The sequence below is a fragment of the Pinus tabuliformis genome, chromosome 7, assembly GCF_031772625.1.
Source record: "Pinus tabuliformis cultivar Carrire ecotype Pingquan chromosome 7, CPIR1, whole genome shotgun sequence".
NCBI classification, from domain to species: Eukaryota; Viridiplantae; Streptophyta; class Pinopsida; order Pinales; family Pinaceae; genus Pinus; species Pinus tabuliformis.
Window position 1 is genome coordinate 887891476 of NC_142293.1, and position 22382 is coordinate 887913857.

A 22382-nucleotide genomic window follows, 5' to 3' on the forward strand; every position below is an offset into this window, starting at 1 on the left:
AGTGACTTGACATACTTGTTCCAGTGAAAAGCCAACACAGTGTTCAGTAGCACTATTTGAGAATAACCCTATAATACAACAGTCATTTGATAAAATAGAGCAAGTGATTTAATGAGTAGTCTATTGTATTGAGAAACCTTATTCTTGTCACCTGAGCACTTGATAGTGACATAACATATGAGTTGATGATGTGACAATGATTATGTACCTTGTGAAGTTGATAGTGATATTGTGTACCTACAAGTGAATTTAATAACTTAGGGACTTTTAGTAATAACTTTGTGTATTGACACCTTGAAAGTGTTGTTTGTGACTATAGTGAAGGTAGATGTCAGATGTCAGTGAGTCCTCTTGTTTTATACAGTATCCTTGTTTAAAGACATCAGCTTTGCTAGGGTCCATTGTTTGAAGGTTGCAAATTACACAAATAACATTGACAACAGAACTTGACACACTGTGATTTGACTTGATATATAACTTGACTTGACAATGACTTACATAATTTAGGGACTTGGCATATAGACTTAACACACGTAATGACCTTTTTGTACGGCTTATTGACATGAGACATGGACAACAATATATGACTCGTGATCAGCAGTAGAAGTAATAAGAAATATGTTGGTAGCCCTCCTTGGGCCAAAGTTTGAGAGCTTTGCAGGCAGGCCATAGGGATGACCCGAGGCATCTTGGAGTATGTCATTATCAAACATTTGGGTTCAGCATTTGTAGTAGTACAGGCAGTTTGGTACAATGTTGGTAGCTAGTGTTGTGAGCTCATGAACACTCATCTATTCATGTGCAATGCAATGGTTCAGTGGGGATGTGCAATAACCTATGTGAGCAGTGGCATGCAGTGATGTGCAGTGGTCAGTGGTTGCAGGTTGTATAGCCATGCGCAGTGGTTAGCTTGTGCAGTCGTCAATTGATTTGGCAGCGTTGATAGTTAGGGTTTGATGTGCAGAGCAATGCAGTGATCAGTTTGAGCAGCATTATGCAGTGATCAGTATGGTACAATGGTCAGTGGCTACAAGGATTGATAGGGTGCACAGAGCAGTAGTATCTTCTTTATAGCATTCTTATATTGATTCAAAGCACAGGGGGCCCAGGTCGCTTTCTAAGAGGGAAAAAGGGCACAGACTTCGTCATTGCACTAGAGAGCTTGGTGTTCTGCTCAGCAAAAGAGAAGGGAGTTATGTTCAGTGACTAGGGCTTCAAATCAGCGCAGATAGGGGGAGAAAGAGAGGTTGATTAAGCCTTAGAGCATTTCCAGCCAGTGCAAACTTCTTCTAGGGGCCGCATCCAGTGTGCAGAAGGGTCGTACAGGCCCATATGATTTCGTACAAGGTGTAGAAGAGAAGCCAAGTTGGCGAGAAGTGTGCAAATCACTTGTGCAAAGGATTAGCTGAGTGAAGGGAAGTTTTCCCTCACATTTGTAATCATTTTTCTGAAGACTTTGTTGAGAATAATAAGAAGAACACCAAGTTTGTAGGTTTTCCCCACTTGGGGTTTCTTGGGTAAATTTGTTGTGTATGGTTTTATGGTGTGTTTGTCTTCATTTGTTCCTTACTTCCGCTGCATGCTAGTTAGTAAACTCAATATATTTGTGGGTTAAAGTTAAAGTTTAGTTTTCAGCTCTTTGCTTAGTATAGTTCACAGATTAGATAGCTGAGTTTTAAGAAAACTAAGAGGGCCGTCCCCTTTTCCAAGGTTTTTGTCAAGATCTTGCACATGGATTGAGGATTTTATTGGTCGTTTGACCACTCAAATTACGGGATCTAACTCTTTGCACATGATTTGATGATTATTAAACCTTGGTGACCACACTCATGAGTCATAACTATTGCATGCTATTTTTTAATTTTTAGGGGTGTGCCACCTACTTGGTCCACACACATGTTGAGTCGGATCTTGCACATAATTTGATATTGGAGCGACTTGTACCGGAGGAGATTGAAGGATTGGCTATCATACTCTATTGTTTCTCCCACACATGCTATCTTGGGTCTTATGGGATATTTTGAGGGCGACCTAGCTTCAGGAGCAATTATCTTTTAAAGTGCTTATATTTCCACCAGATCAATGTCATTAGATGCAAAGTGATTGCATGATTTCCAAAATGTGGTCATAATAGAAATTCTGACAAAAACTGACACAACTTTTTGGCCAAACCTAAAAAATCCTTCTTGTTTCATCCCTTATCCTTAGGAAAATAGCTCTAGCTAACAGTTTGAATCACTCAGGTATCCCTCGGACTAAGTGACGCTTTTGTAGTAGATCTGAAACATTCAAGCATCTTTTCTCGTATTGTTCTTTTGCTAAGTTAGTGTGGAACTGGGTCACTAAGTTCTACCAGAAACTAGTCCCCTATCCATATCCTGGGACCTGGAAAGCAACCCTCCAAGGAGATAAACTTTATTGAGTGGTTGAATTTAGCAATGCACGGTTACTTATTAAAATTTAAGTGCTTTTCCACATACGGAAGAAAGAAAATGATCTTATGTTTGATAAGGCATAGAATGCTACAGCTTTTTCCCACCATGATAGTTTTCTAATTTGTAGATGCAGACCAATGTGTAGGTGCAAAAGCTTAAACTCGACGTGGCACGCCTGTGCTAGCTGGCGGAGTTTTCTTGCGGGCTGAGGCGTCTTGGGATGGGGGGTGGTCCCTACACTATTAGAGGAACTCTTTTGACAACTTCTAGCCCGTTTGCCCAATTCCTGGCAATCACGATGGCAAGCAATGGCATTGAGCTGGACAGGCAATTCGTGGTAATGCCGCCACAACTGGCCCCCGCCACCACAGCACCATATTGCTAAACTCACCCTGCTCACGTTTCGTATATCCAAAACTAAGAAGCCTCCGGACGAGCTTGTGCAACGTAATGAGGGGGTTGGGGGCCTGCAGTACCTGAGCTGGAACTATACAATTATGGATGGAGGCCCTGTCAGCTAAGAAGACTTTAGACAGAACTTTAATTTCGAATTAAAACAGTAGTTTTAATGGAAAAATGTTGTAGAATTCATTCATTATGGGCATAATGCCTTTACAGAAAGCCATGTGTTGTCTGCTTTACATAATCAGAATCAACCCTGTAGACCCAGTGACAATTAAAACAATGACAAGCTTCGAGAGACAGATCACCTCTGCGACTATAAATCTTGGAGGCAGACTTCATTTGTCAAAATTCTCTAAAATAAGGGCGACTGCCCCTGCCAAATAAGCCAGTTGTCCACTTCCCAAGCAGTTAAGACTCACCTATATAATAATTTAAATAAAGTATTATCGTCGTAAATAAACTCCCAGGTAGCAAGATTCTTCCTCATTTTAAAGCTCTGTTTATTTATAGTCTTCGTATCATTCTTCCATTACTGCTTTGTTTGTTCATAGATTTAGATGAAACAGCACCAGGTAAAACGTCAATCTTAAAGCAATTTAAACGTACCGTCTGCTGCGTGCCGGTGAGATAAATGACTTCACTGCAATAATTGCTCCCAGGACACAGAGACTTCATGGTAATGTCCACCAAAACCGACACCGACATCTGCTCCGCCACCCAATGCATGAACAGAGCAACCATGAGATGTCTCACCGGGTAAAGCACCGACAAACCTATTCTTTGCATTGAATTTCCACTTTCTTCGGCCGTTCTCTCCATGTTTCGAATCTCCACCTTCTTGCCTGCTTCTGCAATCTCTTCTGTTTTCGTACTCCCTCTATCTTATCCTCTCCACAGTCGCTACGTTTATCGATCACCCTACTGTGCATACCCATGGGCCCGGCCCTGACGCCAGAATTTATTAAAATCGAGGGTTTTGCCGATATCTGACAGATCGAGAACTGGACAACTCTGTATATCCTTATGAAAACGCTAGACCGGGTCCCGCAAGAAACTGCGCTTCCGTCGAAGTGTGTGCGATGTAGTCCACGGCGGACATTCCAGGTAATAATGGATAGAACAGAGACCAATGTCCCGGTAAGATAACTAATCTCCCAAGCCAATGACAAGGTGAGTGTGTGCCTCTCTGTGCAGAAGCGGTCCCCCTCACACTCCCTATGACGTGGAGATCACCGCTTAGTTTCGTTAAGCGTGGCAGGGAGCAGAGAGAAGGAAATGATGTAATATATTAATTTAATCAGAACCATATCTGAAATAGTTATCAATTATTTTGAAGCAGCCAACACACTCAGTTAATTATTTGTGCTTTATATTTTCGTGGCAAGATTCATGCTCCGTTCAGTTTCTCTATTACATATAATATAATTTGGGAGTTGTCTATAATGTGGTATTTTTTTTGGAGATTTTGGTGACGGAATCAGGCGGAAGAAATTGCGGTTAAATCTTGATTTGTTGTAGTTAAAATAGTTTTTTAACTGCATATTTGGATTCAGCACCTTGAAAAACCCCTGGGACATTTTGATTGTGCAGAAACTAATTATCAAACTTGCGATTCCAATAAATTGTTGCCAGATTTTCACTAAAAAAACCCACCGAAAAAACTTTCAAAAAATCGCATTATAAACAACTGCTATAATTTGTATACAAATCGATAACACGCTTTGACAAAGACCCTGCAACATCCATGTTGCAACTGTAAACAAATATTTAATCATTGTGATTTCAGAGTTTTAATATTTCTCAAATGTCTTTTTCCGTTTCTTTTAACTTATCTACACCTCAGGCTGAAAAAGAGCAAAGCGTAATGAAATTATTAGTGGCTATTTTTGGGGGTTTTTCAATTGGAAGTGTACATTAAATTTGTATAATATAAATGTTTTAAAATTTTAAGATATTTAATTCATTTATATTGAATAATATATTTTAAATAATAAAAATTGTAATTTTATTAAAAATATATATATTTTAAATAATAATAAAATTGTAATTTTATTAAAAAATATGTTTGGGAATTTTAATTAAAAAATAAAAATAATTAATAATTAAATCAAATTAAAAAGTTAAAAACATTTAATAATTAAATTAAATTTCAAAAAAAAAAACAAGTTACATCAACTTATGTCACAATATAAATAGAAATGTGATTGCACGAAAGACACTCTCCACCCAATATGGAAGAGATGTTGTAAGGTTATGTTATATAAACATTTTGACTCTTCAAATTAGATAACAATAAAAATAAACATAAATACAATTAATTAAATAAATAAAATATTAAAATGAAATTAATAATTCACTACTACAATTTTGACAATAAATATAGGAACTAAGAAATAATGCACACACACAAAATTACTGACACCGAGATTTTTGGACAATGGTCCCTGTAAAAACTTCAATGTAAGGAAAACCACTTCTGCATATGAGGGTTTATATTATTAATTCTTCAGCAAATTAAAAAATACAACTACTACTTTCTCACTAGCAAAGCTCCAACAAATAATATTCTCTTCACCAAATCGATCTAGAGACACAAAAGACTCCCTCTGTGGATGAAATTGGCCTCCTTGTGCAACTCGCATTGGTTTTGCAACTCGCACTAGTTGCTTCACAGATTCGCACTGTCTCTGGGAAAATTAATCTGCTAGCAAATCTACCTCCAATGACTCTTCTAACCCACTCGCTCTACCTCCAGGTGGTGTCTCTAGCAACTCGCTACAGAAATGAGCTCCTATGCCACTCACATTGATAAACTGGTAATTTGCACTACTAATTTCGGCCTCCTTTTCTAGGAAATTCTTCTCCATAAATCTTCTCCCAAACTCTTTGTTGAAACCCTACTACTGGTGTCTCCTTCTGCGCCCTTACTATCACTGCAAATTGCACTTCCTTAGTGATCTCCAAAGCCTCATCGATTTGATCTTATAATCTCTCATTGAGCAACCAACGGCCACGATCTAATCACAATTGATGACAAAGATCATCTTGACCCCGCAAAGTGACTTTTACGGATGTCTCTAGAGCAAAATTGATTTTCCTTAATTAATTTGATTTAATTAACTAGTTTTTCTAAGTTAGACATTGAAAAATAATTAATAATTGGCTAATTAATCTAATTGAGGCATTTTCCTTAGAAATAATTTTTGGATCTTGGAGCTAATTATCCTCCTATGTTCCTTAGCCTCATAAACACCATAGAGACTAGAAAATTGGTCCACTGATACCAAAAATTAACACTTCCTCTTAGAAAGGAAGGCATTCTCCACTACTCCCAACTTATCCTTGAAGTAGACAAACTTTGCCTTACCCAAGACTTTCGTCAGAATATCTACAACCTCTTGATTTGTGGGAACATACTATAGCCAAACTGATCCACACTGTACACAATCTCTAATGAAGTGGTATTTGATGTTGATATGCTTCGACCTATCGTGAAATATTGGATTCTCATAGAGCTTGATGCAACTCTAATTATAACAGCAAATATTGGTTGAATCTAACCGCTGACCAAACAAACCCACTGGCAGCTTCCAAAGCCAAATAGCTTCGCATGTGACCATGCTAGCTACCATGTATTTTGCCTCTATAGAACTCAGTGCCACATACTTATGCTTCATGTTGCACCAAGAGACAACCTTTGATCCAATACTCAAGCAACACCATGAGGTGCTTATTTTTATCCACTGAACTACCTACCCAATCTACATTTGTATATCCACACAAATTGACACCATCACCTCGAGTATATCACAAACCATAGTCAATTGTACCTCGTAGATACCTCAAGATGTATCTCATTGTTGTCTAGTGCACTCTCTTTGGCTCCACCATGAACTAATTGAGAGTGTTGAATGCGAAACACATTTTTGGCCTTGTGTTGAAAGGATACATGAGAGATCCAATGAGCTGCCTATATAAGGTTAGGTTCACATATGCGTCATTCGATGCATCTATCTTCCTCCGATTCGTAATCATAGGTGTGGACATGGGTCTACAATCCTGGATCCTGAACCTCTTCAAAATCTCCGTAGTATATCTCCCTTGCCCAAGGAAGATCTCCACATTCGCCTGCCATACATCCAATCCTAGGAAGTAATGCATCAGTCTCAAGTCCTTCATCTCGAACTCAGCTGCCAAGTCCCTCTTACAGTCCTCTATGAGCCCTGATGACACTATCAAGAATAGATCATCCACGTACAACACTAGGATGAGTGGCTCACCCTCTACCATTAAATATTAGAGGTTGGAATCTGCTTCGCTCTTCACAAATCCCATCTACTGCAAGTAGCTGTCAATCTTACCATACCATGCCCTCAGAGCTTATTTGAGTCTGTATAGTGCCCTCTTCAACTTGCATACATGTTTGTCTCTCTCAAGTGTCTCAAATCCCTTTGGTTGTTCAATATACACCTCATTCTCTATCACCTCATTCAAGAATGCAATCTTGACGTCCATCTGGTGAATCTGCCATCCCATCTGCATTGCCAATGAGATCACGACCTTGATAGAGGTATATCTAGCCATTGGTGTGAACGTATCCTCATAATATATGTCTTCCTTCTACACATACCCTTTGGCCACGAACCTCGCCTTATACTTCTCCACGTTGCCATCTGCAGTATACTTGATCTTGTAGATCCATCGAGAGACTCCAACTGACCTTTCCAAAAGTTTAGGCACAGCCTCCCATACATTATTGACCATGATGAAGTTGTAATCCTCCACCATGGAATCCTATCACACCTCATGTTGTGCATCCTCATAACTGGAAGGCTCTCTATCAACGACCTTTGTCACCAATGCTTTGTACGTGTCTAGTTGTCTACGCTCTTTGGTGCTCGCCCTAGGAGCTCCCACAAACTCCTATGTATCCTTCAATGTATGAAGCACCTCTCTACTCCTTCCACTAGTGGTGGTTGGAGCTTCGTGCTCCTCATCCTGCCCTGTCTGTTTTGAACTCACAAGACCTCTCGCACCTAAGCTAGTGCTTGTGTTGGTAATTGTATTAGTACTCTAGTGTCCCTGCATCTATTGCTCAACCCTTGGAGCTTCCGCTAGCCCACTCTGATCATTTGTTGGCAACTCATGAGATTTCCTTAAGGCGTTATCCCCATGGAACTTCATGTCTCATCTCACTATGATCCTCCTACTACCAATAATATAGACCTTGTATGTTTTGGATGTTTTGTTGTAGCCAACGAAATAGCCCTTCTCTACAGTATGATCTAATTCGGTGCATTTTTCATCAAACACATGACAGTAAGCCATGCTACCAAAGATCCTGAAGTGCTCAACCTCTGGCTTCTCCCCTGTGAAGATCTCCTAAGGTGTTAGATTCCCAAATGTTTTATGAGGAACCCTGTTCTATATGTAAATTGTTGTGTTGCATGCCTCTGCCCATAGAAACTTAGGCATATCCTGGTCATATAACATTGCCCTCGTTGCTCCAACTATCATCATGTTCTTCAACTCTGCCATCCCATTTTGCTGAGGGTTGTATTGAGTTTTCCATTCTCTCCTGATGCCCTCCTTTGCAAAAAACCTTGTGAATGCTTTATCAATGTGCTCACCTCCATTATCCGTCTGAAGTACCTTGAATTTTTTCATTGTCATGTTCTCCACAAGAGCCTTGAACTTGTGGAAGTTACTGAATACCCCATCCTTTGTCTTCAGAAAATAGATCTGGGTTGTCCTGGAGAAGTTATATATCAAGGTCACAAAATACTCTTAACCTTTGAGAGATTCGATGGACATCAGGCCACAAATATCTGAGTGTATCAACTAAAGCACACCATTGGTTCTACTGTCACTTCTTGGGAATGTTTCCTTTGTGAATTTCCCAAGTACACACCCTTTGCACATGCCATCGTGTTTCGTGCTCAATTATGGAACTTCGATCATAGTATCCCTAAGAAAATTGAGTGTTCCATGATGTAAGTGTCCTGTCCTCCTACGATACATATCTCCAAAATATTTGCCATTATTGTTGATCAGTGCCTTTGGAAGATCAAATTGCAACTTTCTTCGAACCCCAATCTATTTGACCTTCTTCCAACTCTAGTGTTTGATGTACACCTTCTGCTCCACGAAGTAGACATTGTACCCCTTATCCTATAGTGGAGAACTTGAAATGAGGTTCATGTCCAAACTTACTACATGAAGCACATCTGTAACACTAATGTTCTTGCTTGACTCCCTCTGAATGTTGATAGTACCTCTCCCAACTGGAGTACACTTCGTTTTATTTCCCATCTGTATCTGGAAGTCCATCTCCTCTTCCTTGTAACTAGAGAAATAGTCTCTAACTCTCATTTTATGTGTTCACACTCCCTTGTCAATGTACGAGAATTTTGTGAACATGGAGCTAGAGAGGAAAGCTATGAGAGTGAATTCATCTTCCAACCTAATGTTTGTTGAAGTCGTTGTTTACTTCCCCTTCTTGTCCTTCTTTTGGTTGGGACATTGGTTGACATAGTGTCCATGTTGACCTCAACCAAAACACTTGAATTTTGATAGGTGTGTCTTCTTATTCTCTCCTTTTCATTCAAATCCCTTGTTGAACCTCTTCTTCACCTTTCCCTTTCCTGCTAGAGTGACATTTTCCTACTCCTTTTCCACCTTTAGTGCCTTGTCGATGCTACCAGTGCCATTGACCAAGCTAAGCCTAAGCTCCTCCTTAGTGAAGTCACTCCATAGGAGATCCCATCCTAGAAGTGTGTCCCCCAGAAATCACTTGGTTCTCGCACTATCTCGTTGTCACTAGGAGTGTCTCCTACTGCAACCAACTCATCTTTGGCAAGTCAAACTCTCGTGAGGTAGGAAGTCATGTATTCACCCTTATGTTGTTTGATTGTTCTCAACTTCTCGTTGAGAATCATCTTCCTATTCTCTGAAGGATTCTGGTACAGTTTTACTATGGTGTTCCACAGCTACTTCGTTGTGTCTTTCTCTGCAATATGTGGAATAATATGGCCCTTGGCACCATCAAGGATAATCCTCTTTTCTTTGGCATTTTTTTCCTGTAGGTTTCCAGTTATTATGGATCTGTGGGTATGGAAATAAAATTCTTCACATAATCCTTCAGTCCATACTCATCCAATAAGAATGGCATTTTGGCTTTCCACACGTCAAAGTTGGAGGCTCCGTCCAATCTGTCTTGATCTCTCAAACCTACTGCGACCATCTCTGGAAATCTATGAAACTCAAGTAAACTAGAGAATAATTGAAGAAATCGAATTGGGAACCCTCAACTTTCTCTTCTTGTGCTCTATGCTTATTTACTCCTGCAAACTCTCTGCGCTTAGATATGCTTTGATACCATGTGAATTTTCCTTAATTACAACAACTGGAATTTAATCTTATATCTACTGGAGATTATTTGTCTTCAGAAATTTAATTCTGTAAATAAGGATTAATTAGTTACTGCGATTTTCACAAATAAATAAAGCAACTAAGAAATAATTCACACACACAAAATTATTGACACCAAGATTTTTGGACAATAGACCTTGGAAAAACTCCAATGTGGGGAAAACCAGTTCTGCAGATGAGGGTTTATATTATTAATTCTTCGTCAATTGAGAAATACAACAATTTCTTGCCCCTCACAGGCAAAGCTCTAGGACATAATATTCTCTTCACCAAATCAAACTAGAGAAACAAGACTCTCCCTTTGTAGATGAAATCAACCTCCCTGTGTAACTCGCACTCTTCCCGATAATTCACATTGGTTTTGCAACTTGCACTAGCTGCTTCAAAAATTCACATTGTCTCTAGGGAAATTAATCCGCTAGCAAATCAACCTCCATTAACTCGTCTGACCTACTCGCTCTAGCTCCAGGTGATGTCTCAGACAACTGGCTACTTGAACGAGCTCCTCTGCCACTCGCGCTGATAAACTGGCAATTTGCACTGCTAATTTTTGCCTCCTTTTTTGTTGGTGAAATCGATCTCCTTCCTATCACTAGAAATTGGAAATCACTGAAAAAATCTTCTCCGAAAATCTTTTCCCAAACCCTCTACTGGAACCTTGTTACTAGTGTCTCCCTTTGCACCCTTGTTGTCACTGCAAATCACACTTCCTTAGTGATTTCAAAAGCCATGTCAATATTCTCTTATAATCTCTTATTGAGAAACCAATGACCATGATCTAATCACAATCGATGGCTAAGATAATCTTAACCCCATCAAGTGACTTTTTCGAAATTCTTTATAGTAAAATCAATTTTCCTGAATTAATCTAATTTAATTAACCAAGTCTCCTAAGTTAGAGTTATAAAAATAAATAATAATTGACTAATTAATCTAATTGGTACATTTTCCTTAGAAATTATTTATGGGTCTTAGAGATAATTATTCTCTTGTGTTCCTTAAAGTCACAGACACCACAGAGACTATAACACATGTTCCTTGCTACCAAAAACTAAAAAATATCACACACACAAACACACATTGTAATGTTCCTAATAGAAATTTTATAGTGATAACCAAAGACATGCAATAAATTCAACACAGAAAATTTTCAGTGAACATCCATACAACAGAAAATGCTCCCAGAACGCCAAAATGGGCAATTTTATTTAATAGAACTGATGGAGTAAAATAGAAAAATAGAAAGAGTGCACCTCGTCTTACACAAGGAAAGCTACAAGCCTTAGGTGGTCAATATATCAGTGCCCAACTGTTGTTGAAATTTGTCCTCCAGAAATCTGCGTTGGCCCTAGTTTTTATGCACTACTAGCTGTCTTGAGACCCTGATTCAACCCCTCAAATATGCCCAGAAAATTCTATAAAATTAGGGTTGAAATCCTTGCCAAAAACTCAGAAAACCCCATAAAGGGTTTGCTCTAGTTTTGAACCTCAAATTTCGGCCCCAAATAGCTTGGCCCTTCTTCACACCCAAAAAAAAATCACCTATAGCAGAGAGTGATGTTTGCTTCTCCCAAACTACTAGAAATCTCTCCACAATTACCCTCCAACCAAAATTTGAGCAACCCAACTCCTCAATCCTCCACCCAAGACTCCCCTCACTTGACACCCACAAGTGACTGTGCAGGCCTGTAGATGATGACGTAGTCTCTACGCCCAAAATCCGTACTATGTGAGGGATTATTTCTTCTCCTACAAATCCTCCTCCTTTACTTGGAATTTGGCCAAGGAACACCCCAACAACAATGTAATTTATAGCTCTAGCACTAATCTCCCTAAATGACTACATGGCTTCTCCTTTTGCGTCCCAGTTGAACCAGAATTGCATGGTACGTGTCATGCCTCTCTCCCAGCCTCCAAACAAAGGTAAAATCCTTCCTAGGGTGGTACTCAAAGTCCACCGAAGAAAGGTTGAGCTTCACTCCTTGGGAAGCTCTTGTGTTAAGAAACACTTGTGACTCAGCTAAATAGCTAGAGTAATAATTGATTTGTCAAAATGTCAAAAAAGCCCCAAATGATGCTTCTTTCCTATTGTTTATACTTTTTGGTCCTTGGTCTCATGTGGTTCCTCCTATGATTTCGACCTCCCTTAGGAAATTTGAACTCTCTACTAAGTGGTGTGTATTATTTGTGGGAAGGTGGCCCCCACATTCCACTAAAAAGCTTTTCGACCCACTTTTCCTAAGTCTTTTCTCCAAAAATTGCCTTTAGACCAAAATTGACAAAATTTACAAAATTGGGTTCTCTCACCTTAGAAAAATATTTAGGGAGGGACATTACAATCCTCCCCTCCCATATGTTGCTTGTCCCCAAGCGATTGCAAAGCTGGATGTTGCAAGATTTGTTCACTTTCCCATGTAGCATCCTCTTCTGGCAAATCCTTCCACTTGACCAAATTCTCTCTGATTACCTAATTCCTCAATCTCCTCTCCCAGGTCTCCAATATGGACTCTGGTGTCAAAACTAAATGCCCCTCATCATCCAAGGGTGGAAACTCAGTTGTTGTTGTAACCTGTTGCCCCAACGGCTTTTTTAGGCATGAGACATGGAACACGTTTTGGATCCTGCTCTCTGAAGGTAGCTCTAGCTCATAAGTCACCTCTCTGACTCTCCTAGTCACCTTATATGGACCATAAAATCGTGGTCGAAGTTTTTTCGCCCCCTTCTGCTTTAGTGAAGACTGTCTATAGTGCTGCAAACGTAGGCAGACCATGTCCCCTACCTCAAATTGTCTCTCCACCATGTGCTTATTAGCATACATCTTTTTCTAATTTTGAGTCACCTACAAGTTGTTCTTGAGAGCTCGAAGAATCTCTTGACTCTCTTGAACCCAATCCTTTTCCCCTAGGGCCCTGCTATCTCCAAACATCATATCAGAAAAAGAAAGTGCATCATACCCATAAAGTGCTTGAAAAGGAGACATACCAATCGACATGTGATAAGTGGTGTTGTAGCAGAACTCTCCTAGATGAAGCCACTTTACCCACGCTCTCTGTTGCCCCATCACATAGTTGCATAGGTACCCTTCCAACCACTTGTTCACGATCTCGGTCTGCCCGTCTATCTGTGGGTGATAGCTAGTGTCGGACGTAAGATTTGTCCCCACCAACTGAAACAACTCTTGCCAGAAAGCCCCCATAAATCTAATGTCCCTATCACTAACAATGGTCTTGGGAAGACCATGTAATCAGAAGATCTCTCGAAAGAACAACTCGACCACCTGGGAAGCTAAAGATCTTAATGAGATGGCGATGAAATGGGCGAACTTGGTCAATCTGTTGACCACAACATAAATACAATCTTGCCCCTGTGCAGTTGGGAGCCTCATGATAAATTCCATAGACACGCTCTCCCACTTCCTCTCTGGAATGGGAAGTGTCTATAGTAAACCTATGGGTTGTGACAACTCAACCTTGTTCCTCTGACAGTCTACGCATTCCCACACGTGCCTTAGCACATCTTCCTTGAACCCCTGCCATAAGAATCTCTCCCTAATGGCATGATATGTCTTGAGGAACTCAGGTTGTCTTGCTAGAGGGGAATCATGGGTTGCCTGCATAATCCTCTCCATGAGCTGAGATCCCGGCACCAATTATATGATGTCCTTGTGTGCCATCCAGAATCTCGTAAGTGTGCATGTCTTTGGAGTACTTAACCAAAAGTTGAGCCTTCTAGTCATGAGTAACGCCCATCAAAGATAGTACTGCGAGCCTTTGGGAACGTGCATTTTCTACTACGTTGTGTTTCCCCTGGACGTACTCAATCTCAAAGTCATAGGCCTGGATCTTGCTCACCCACTTTTGTTGTCGCTCCTCCAATGGTTGTTGCTCCAAGAAAAATCGAAGATTGTTGTGGTCAGTCTTCACTTTGAAATGGTTTCCCACCAGATATTGTCTGAACTTGGCTAGCGCATGCATCACGTCCAACATATCCTTGTCATAGATAGAGTACAACCGCTCGCAGGGTATCGGTTTCCTGCTCTCAAATGCAATAGGATGGTCTCCTTGCATCAACACAGCCCTAACTCCCTCCTCAAAAGCATCATGCTCCAGCACAAACGGTCGTGTGAAGTCTGGCAAAGCCAAAACATGAAAATTTCTCATAACCATCTTGAGGCGATAAAAGGCCTCAAGTGCCACCTGTGTCCACACGAAAGCCCCCCATTTTGTCAAATTAGTGAGGGGTGTTGCAAGCTGTGAGAATCCCCTCATGAATCTCATGTAGTATGTGCAAATGCCCAGGAACCCTCTCAACTCCATCGCGACCTAGGTGTAGGCAAATCCAAGATGGCCTTGATTTTCTCCTGGTGCACTTTCACTCCGTCCTCCCCAATCGCATGCCCAAGGTACAACATCTCTGTTAGTCCAAAATCACATTTGGACATCTTCGCATACAATTGTTTCTCCTTAAGTATGTGAAGCACCACCTCCAAATGTTGAAGGTGCTCCTCCCAAGTCCGACTATAGATGAGCATGTTGTTCAAATTAAAGAATTAAGGGTGAGAACCCATTGTGAGAGTTTAATATCTTATAAACATTCAGGGAAATGAATTTTACACAATTTGGATGATAACAACCTATCCAGTATTCGATCTAAATGTGAACTAACCCTGACCAAATCTCAACCTAATAAATCAAAAAACAAAACCAATGCAACCATATAAATAAAATGGTTATGGCTATAAAATGCATTGACATCATATGAATATAAAACTAGTGCCACCATATAAATTAAATGACTAGTAAATACAGATAAATATCAAAACACCTATCAATATATCTTTATTGACAAAATTTTAAAAAATCATAAATTTATTCTAAATTATTAATTATAAAAATAATTAATATATAAAGTGAATATACATTTTAAGAAATAATAGGTAAAAAAAATTAACAAATAAACTATAAATAAACTTTCTCAATTTTTAAAATACACCTATAAAATCCCTACTATCTATTTATTAATTATTAATAATTAAATTAAAATTACAAGAATCTTACCCACAAATAAAAATTTCAACAACAATATCGAAGACATACACAAAACCAAGAAAACTCAAAAATAAACAATCATAGAGAGAATTTTGTACCAGTGTCCACTGACACAAAAGAGGAAAATAAGAACAAAAACAACACGCTGCTGGGGAGGTCTTGCCGGGTGGATCTCTAACACTTCATGGAAACATCATAATCCTAAGTCAACTCAAAAAAAGAGCATTCCAGTTTGAGAAATAGGGAGAGACCAGGGCCCGGTTCCGGATAGAAATAGGAATGGCAAGGTTTGTACGGAATAGCAACTTTTTATTTTTATTATCGTCCTCGGATCGAAACCCGTGGATACAGCCCAGATATGTTTTTTTTTCATTTATTTATTTCCGATATGTCTTTCAACATTTCCCTCCAAAAGTGAGAGTAGTAAAAAATTCAAAGCAAATCAAAGCAAAACTGAGATTTTAAATGGATCGTGCATGGATCGAAACCCGTAAATAAGATACGTCCTATTATTCCCAAGAGGCAAGGGACACCCTAATGATACAGATCCTATACGACATGTGCTATAAAGAGGTCAGGAACATGCCTTTAATAAAATAAAATAAAACAATATTTTCTTTAAATTCTACAGCAGAGGAAAGCGAGATTAAAGAAAGCTTACTTACAGTCTGAACCTTGCAGATTTTTACAGCACAACATTTAATGGGAATGAATGACATTGTTAGACTGAAAAATCATTATAGATTTATATTAAGATAATATAAAGATCACAGTACATTTTTATACGACAGTAGAAAATTGCCAGCTATAAAGGTATATAGAAACAGAATTGAAAGATCCCCAGAGATCAAACCCAAAATCTCAAAAATATGCTAAAGTATTGAAAAATTAAGCGGTTGTACATCATGGACATATATAACCCAATACTAAAATGCAAGTCGTATGAAACAGAATGAAGACACAATCCCGTGATGCAGGAAGAGCTACATAAACCAAAAATTAAAAAAAATCACATTCCCTTGATTCTATGAATGACATTGCTTATATAATGCTCTAAAGAAAAGTGGCAAGGCCTGGACTTCATACTATTTTTCAGAAAGAATAGAATCCAAACAACAATCCCGTGATGCAGGAAGAGCTACATAAACCAAAAATTAAAAAAATTCACATTCCCTTGATTCTATGAATGACATTGCTTATATAATGCTCTAAAGAAAAGTGGCAAGGCCTGGACTTCGTACTATTTTTCAGAAAGAATAGAATCCAAACAAATTTTGATCGGTTAGAGGTGGATTGAAACATAGTAGTATCATTATTAGACAATTTTAAGTGATACAACTTTTAGTTAATTTGTGAATTTTAGTGTTTCTAAATGTGTTTTTTGAATATATAAATAGAGTCAGAACTGTGGAGGGATTGTAGGGATTGAATTTGATTGTACTGGTGATTTCTTTGTTGAATATAGTTAATTTTTTCCCAATATCATCAAAATGATTAAAAAATAGTGGTGATTTCGTTGTTAAAATATAGTTAATTTTTTTCAATATATCGAAATGATTAAAAAAATAGTGATTAGAATTACTACAATAACTGTTTAATTTAATTGGGGTGCTTCATTTGAAATTCCTATCCTGTTATTGTGGAAAACCCTTTAGTACAAATTAAACCGTTGAAACCTAATTCCAAGAAATCTCGATTAAATTATAGACAAAATTGAGACTTTCATGAAAGTGAAAGCTGATTAAAATTAAGGATTCTCAAGTATAACATTGCTTTTAGGATTTTTTCTTTATTTTAATCGATTCAGATTCTCAAGAATCAACCAAAAAAAATTAAATGGTTGAGGGCTTTGTCTATTCTAGCAATCAAACTCCAATTACAAATTTAAAAAAAAAAATCACTATAAGATTACGCTCTGTTTTCGTTGTTTGCACATGTGTCCATAAAGAATCGAGTGTAGAGTTGAGTCTTTCTGATCCATGCGGATAACAGAGAAAAAGTCTGGCAAGAACAAGCAAAAGAAGTTCAAAAAACGGTGGAAGGAAGAGTATTTTGTAGAAATTCTATGACTAAATTACAAATATGTGAAATATAAATTATATTAGTATATTAAAATCAGGTTAAGTTTAAAAGAGATGACTACAAATATATTCAATGGAGCCACTATTTAAATATTGCATTATATACTTGAAAATTTTCAGACAAAAACACAAAAGAATCCATGGTAGAAACCACCTACCTCTGGCCATCTACATCTACCGGCAAGAAGCTTAAGAACCACCAAATAGATACCTATTCTCAAACTATGCCAATGGTCTACTGAGTCTCAGTCCCCAGGTTCTGTAACTTTCCAATGAACATAATTAGAATTTGGAACTTGAACTAGAGTCTGGAAGCTGTGAACATAACAGGTAGGCTGGTAACTACTAGTTGGGAGGTCACGACTCACCAACCCTATTAATTCATGTTATATGGAAATTCGAGATGACGTTCACACTTAACATTGAAATTTATTACGTCGTCCTGCAAGCTTTAACTATGTACATTGTAACCTTTTCATTATTTCATGCTATTGAGATTGGACCGTGGACACATTAAAGACGAAGTCACCACTCACCAGAGAAAGCTAGGGGAGAGATTCCTAATGTTGTGCATGGACCGGTAATTGATATAGTACTGGTCCCACCAAACCACCATAAATTGAGACTTTTGAAACCAATATTTAAACAAAAATAAATAACATTAAGTATAAATAAGTATTAATTTATGTCCAAAATTTCCCCATACATTGACTGGGCCCACAACTGTCCATAAATAGTATCTTACTACTTAAGAGTGCAAACCATATTGACCCAACTAGAAAACAGCTAAAACCATAAATGCTTCCAAAATGGTCTATTCCAGAAGTACAAAGTAGCAGTGACTTCAACCCCCACTCATCAGAACTAAAGCTTTGTATCTCAAATAAATATCCCTCCCTGCACATAATAAAAGGGAATGTATGTTAGCCATAACTGTTGTGTTGTTCAACAACTAAACCCCTTATGTTCAATAAATGACACCCAACCCAATAACATTTAAACCCACTTTGTTCAATAAATGACACCCAAACCCAATAACTGCAATAAATGACACCCAACTAACTCTATTTCTCATTAAAACAGATCAAAGCACATGGATCAACAAATAACCAATTCCCAACCATTAGATCACATCAAATTAAATTCAGACAACACATTCAAAATGAAGCCATTGCAATCCATGTGCATCCATGTCCACCAATTAAATTCAAGTGCCAAAAACTATAAAAGAAGTCCACCCATTGTTGAAGTTGCATCTTATGCTTTCAAACTATTCAGCAAACTTGAAGACAACATCACAAAACAGTTGCCAATATATCCAGGTTAGTTATATCAATTACAACTCATTCTTCTTACAGTTTTGTTTTCATTGTTTTCATTTATCAGAGTTCTTACATTTTCAGTTCCTACAGATTCAGTTTCACTTTCATGAAAATCAACACACAACCTACAGTTCTATTTCACAGTTCACCTTCTTACAGATTCAGTTTCACTTTCATGAAAATAAACACACAGCCTACAGTTCTATTTCACAATTCGCCCATATAACCAGGACGATTAGACGAAAACAGACTTTAAGAAAAATAATGTTAAGGAGCACTGAGATATAACCACAAGGATATGAGAAAAATAGACAGTGACGAAAAGACTGTTAAGGGGAACCGAGTAAGGAAAATAAAGTACTTAGATTTCATAAAACAACATTAAAGACTTTGCAATACGTCAATTTCTCCATGGAGAATTTATCTTTTCCTCTCTATACTCTACTTCTCTTGGTTTGATGGTTACATGATCTATCTGGCCATAACTGCTAAAAGGATAGCTGGATGGTTTCACAAATAGTCATTGAATAAAAAATAGGTTCTAAATATAGCTATTTAGAAAAGTTAAAACCATTCCTTAAAATAAAAAAAATTGAATGCCTTCAACATACTTAATTTTTTCAGTTCAATTTTCTAAAACTTTTTATCACTGATAATAAAAATTGGAAACCATATAACCACACAACTGCTTTTTATAGAGTTTTTGTAGAGTTTCTTATTTCAAACTCTAATTTCTCCATTCAATGAGATAAATGTTTTAAAAACCTAAGATCTTTTCTCACGCGTCTTCAGTTAAGTTTTCTTTGTCCAAAACGAGAATCTTGATTTACGTGAAAGTCTATTGTAATGGGAATGAACGAAATTCCGAATGAAAGCATCACCGAGATCTCTCATGGCTTTCAAGCTGCCCAGCCTTACTGTGATTATGACAGGCATAGCACTCTTCTAGAGCATATGACCATATTTTGTTTGAGTTTCCAAACTAATTACTATGCCCGGAATGGTGGCCATGCACTGCAATGGAGAAGTTGGCATACTGAGACATTTTTGGCAATGCCAAACAACAAAAAAATGGAAAATGATATTTGAAACAAAATATATGTGCACATTTCACTTGCTTATGCCTCAGCTAAAACACTGTGTAAATAGGTGAACAAAGGTCAATGGAGAGACTCAGAATGATTTGTGATTATGACAGGCATAACACTCTTTTGGAGCATATGACCATATTTTGTTTGAGTTTCCAAACTAATTACATGCTTGGAATGGTGGCCATGCACTGCAATGGAGAAGTTGGCATACTGAGACATTTTTGGCAATGCCAAACAGCAAAAAAATGGAAAATGATATTTGAAACAAAATATATGTGCACATTTCACTTGCTTATGTCTTAGCTAAAACACTGTGTAAATAGGTGAACAAAGGTCAATGGATAGACTCAGAATGATTTGTGATTATGACAGGCATAGCACTCTTTTGGACCGTATGAGCATATTTTGTTTGAGTTTCAAAACTAATTACTATGCCTGGAATGGTGGCCATGGACTGCAATGGAGAAGTTGGCATACTGAGACATTTTTGGCAATGCCAAACAACAAAAAAATGGAAAATGATATTTGAAACAAAATATATGTGCACATTTCACTTGCTTATGCCTTAGCTAAAACACTGTGTAAATAGGTGAACAAAGGTCAATGGAGAGACTCAGAATGATTTGTGATTATGACAGGCATAGCACTCTTCTGGAGCATATGACCATATTTTGTTTGAGTTTCCAAACTAATTACTATGCCTGGAATGGTGGCCATGGACTGCAATGGAGAAGTTGGCATACTGAGACATTTTTGGCAATGCCAAACAGCAAAAAAATGGAAAATGATATTTGAAACAAAATGTATGTGCACATTTCACTTGCTTATGCCTTAGCTAAAACACTGTGTAAATAGGTGAACAAAGGTCAATGGAGAGACTCAGAATGGTTTGTGATTATGACAGTCATAACACTCTTCTGGAGCATATGAGCATATTTTGTTTGAGTTTCCAAACTAATTACTATGCCTGGAACGGTGGCCATGGACTGCAATGGAGAAGTTGGCATACTGAGACATTTTTGGCAATGCCAAACAACAAAAAAATGGAAAATGATATTTGAAACAAAATATATGTGCACATTTCACTTGCTTATGCCTTAGCTAAAACACTGTGTAAGTAGGTGAACAAAGGTCAATGGAGAGACTCAGAATGATTTGTGATTATGACAGGCATAGCACTCTTCTGGACCATATGAGCATATTTTGTTTGAGTTTCTAAACTAATTACTATGCCTGGAATGGTGGCCATGGACTGCAATGGAGAAGTTGGCATATTAAGACATTTTTGGCAATGCCAAACAACAAAAAAATGGAAAATGATATTTGAAACAAAATATATGTGCACATTTCACTTGCTTATGCCTTAGCTAAAACACTGTGTAAATAGGTGAACAAAGGTCGATGGAGAGACTCAGAATGGTTTGTGATTATGACAGGCATAGCACTCTTCTAGAGCATATGACCATATTTTGTTTGAGTTTCCAAACTAATTACTATGCCTGGAATGGTGGCCATGGACTGCAATGGAGAAGTTGGCATACTGAGACATTTTTGGCAATGCCAAACAACAAAAAATGGAAAATGATATTTGAAACAAAATATATTTGCACATTTCACTTGCTTATGCCTTAGCTAAAACACTGTGTAAATAGGTGAACAAAGGTCAATGGAGAGACTCAGAATGATTTGAGATTATGACAGGCATAACACTCTTCTAGAGCATATGAGCATATTTTGTTTGAGTTTCCAAACTAATTACTATGCCTGAAATGGTGGCCATGGACTGCAATGGAGAAGTTGGCATACTGAGACATTTTTGGCAATGCCAAACAGCGAAAAAATGGAAAATGATATTTGAAACAAAATATATGTGCACATTTCACTTGTTTATGCCTTAGCTAAAACACTGTGTAAATAGGTGAACAAAGGTCAATGGAGAGACTCAAAATGTAATAATCAAAATCGACTAAGCTAGAAACTCAAGATAATTTGGCTTTTGGTTGCATATCCTCCAAATGACCTAGGCCAAGATTTTACTTTAATCTTGATCTATCACCTGGAAACCAATGTTGTGTGTGTCATGCAAATTATGGGTGTTGACTATCGTTTTGTTTTTGTGCTACATGGATCAAGTTTGTCTAGCTTTGGATATTTTTGCTTTTTGGTCACAGGCCTTCCTCTTTTCCTTGGCTTTTTGTCCTGCTTATTCCTAGCTTTCTGCCCATCTTCTGAGGCAAAAGAAAGTTGTAATTTGCAATGGATTTTTCTCCTGCTTATTCCTAGCTTTCTGCCCATCTTCTGAGGCAAAAGGAAGTTGTAATTTGCAATGAGAGACTACGAAGTAATGCAATCCGATTTCCTGTAACATACATGTTGATAATTTCATGTAATAAAGCAGAAGTATTTTTACCTTGTACGAAAGCATAATTTACAAATATTCTAATGTCTAAATGCATGCAATAATTTTACAGGTTGTTGCATCTATGGCAAAGGAAGTTATATTGCTCATGCATGGAGAAGTGGCAGGAGAGTGACAAGGGGTGCGCAGCTGCAATGCACATCATCCGAT

At 38.0% G+C, this 22382-nt stretch overlaps 1 protein-coding gene across 3 annotated transcripts in view; it reads right to left on the reverse strand.

Moving 5' to 3' along the window:
• The window catches only part of LOC149250448 (uncharacterized), a 549018-nt gene extending 545008 nt beyond the window's left edge, over window positions 1-4010 (reverse strand). For 2 of the 3 annotated variants that reach the window (XM_089459091.1, XM_089459092.1), the window contains exon 1: window positions 3447-4009. In XM_089459091.1, the coding sequence (XP_089315217.1) occupies window positions 3447-3659 (213 nt within the window). In that variant the 5' untranslated portion in view covers window positions 3660-4009. Of the gene's footprint in view, window positions 1-3446 lie in introns of all 3 variants that reach the window. The other variant, XM_089459093.1, reaches the window with a different exon arrangement.
• Between the last annotated feature and the right edge of the window lie 18372 nt (window positions 4011-22382).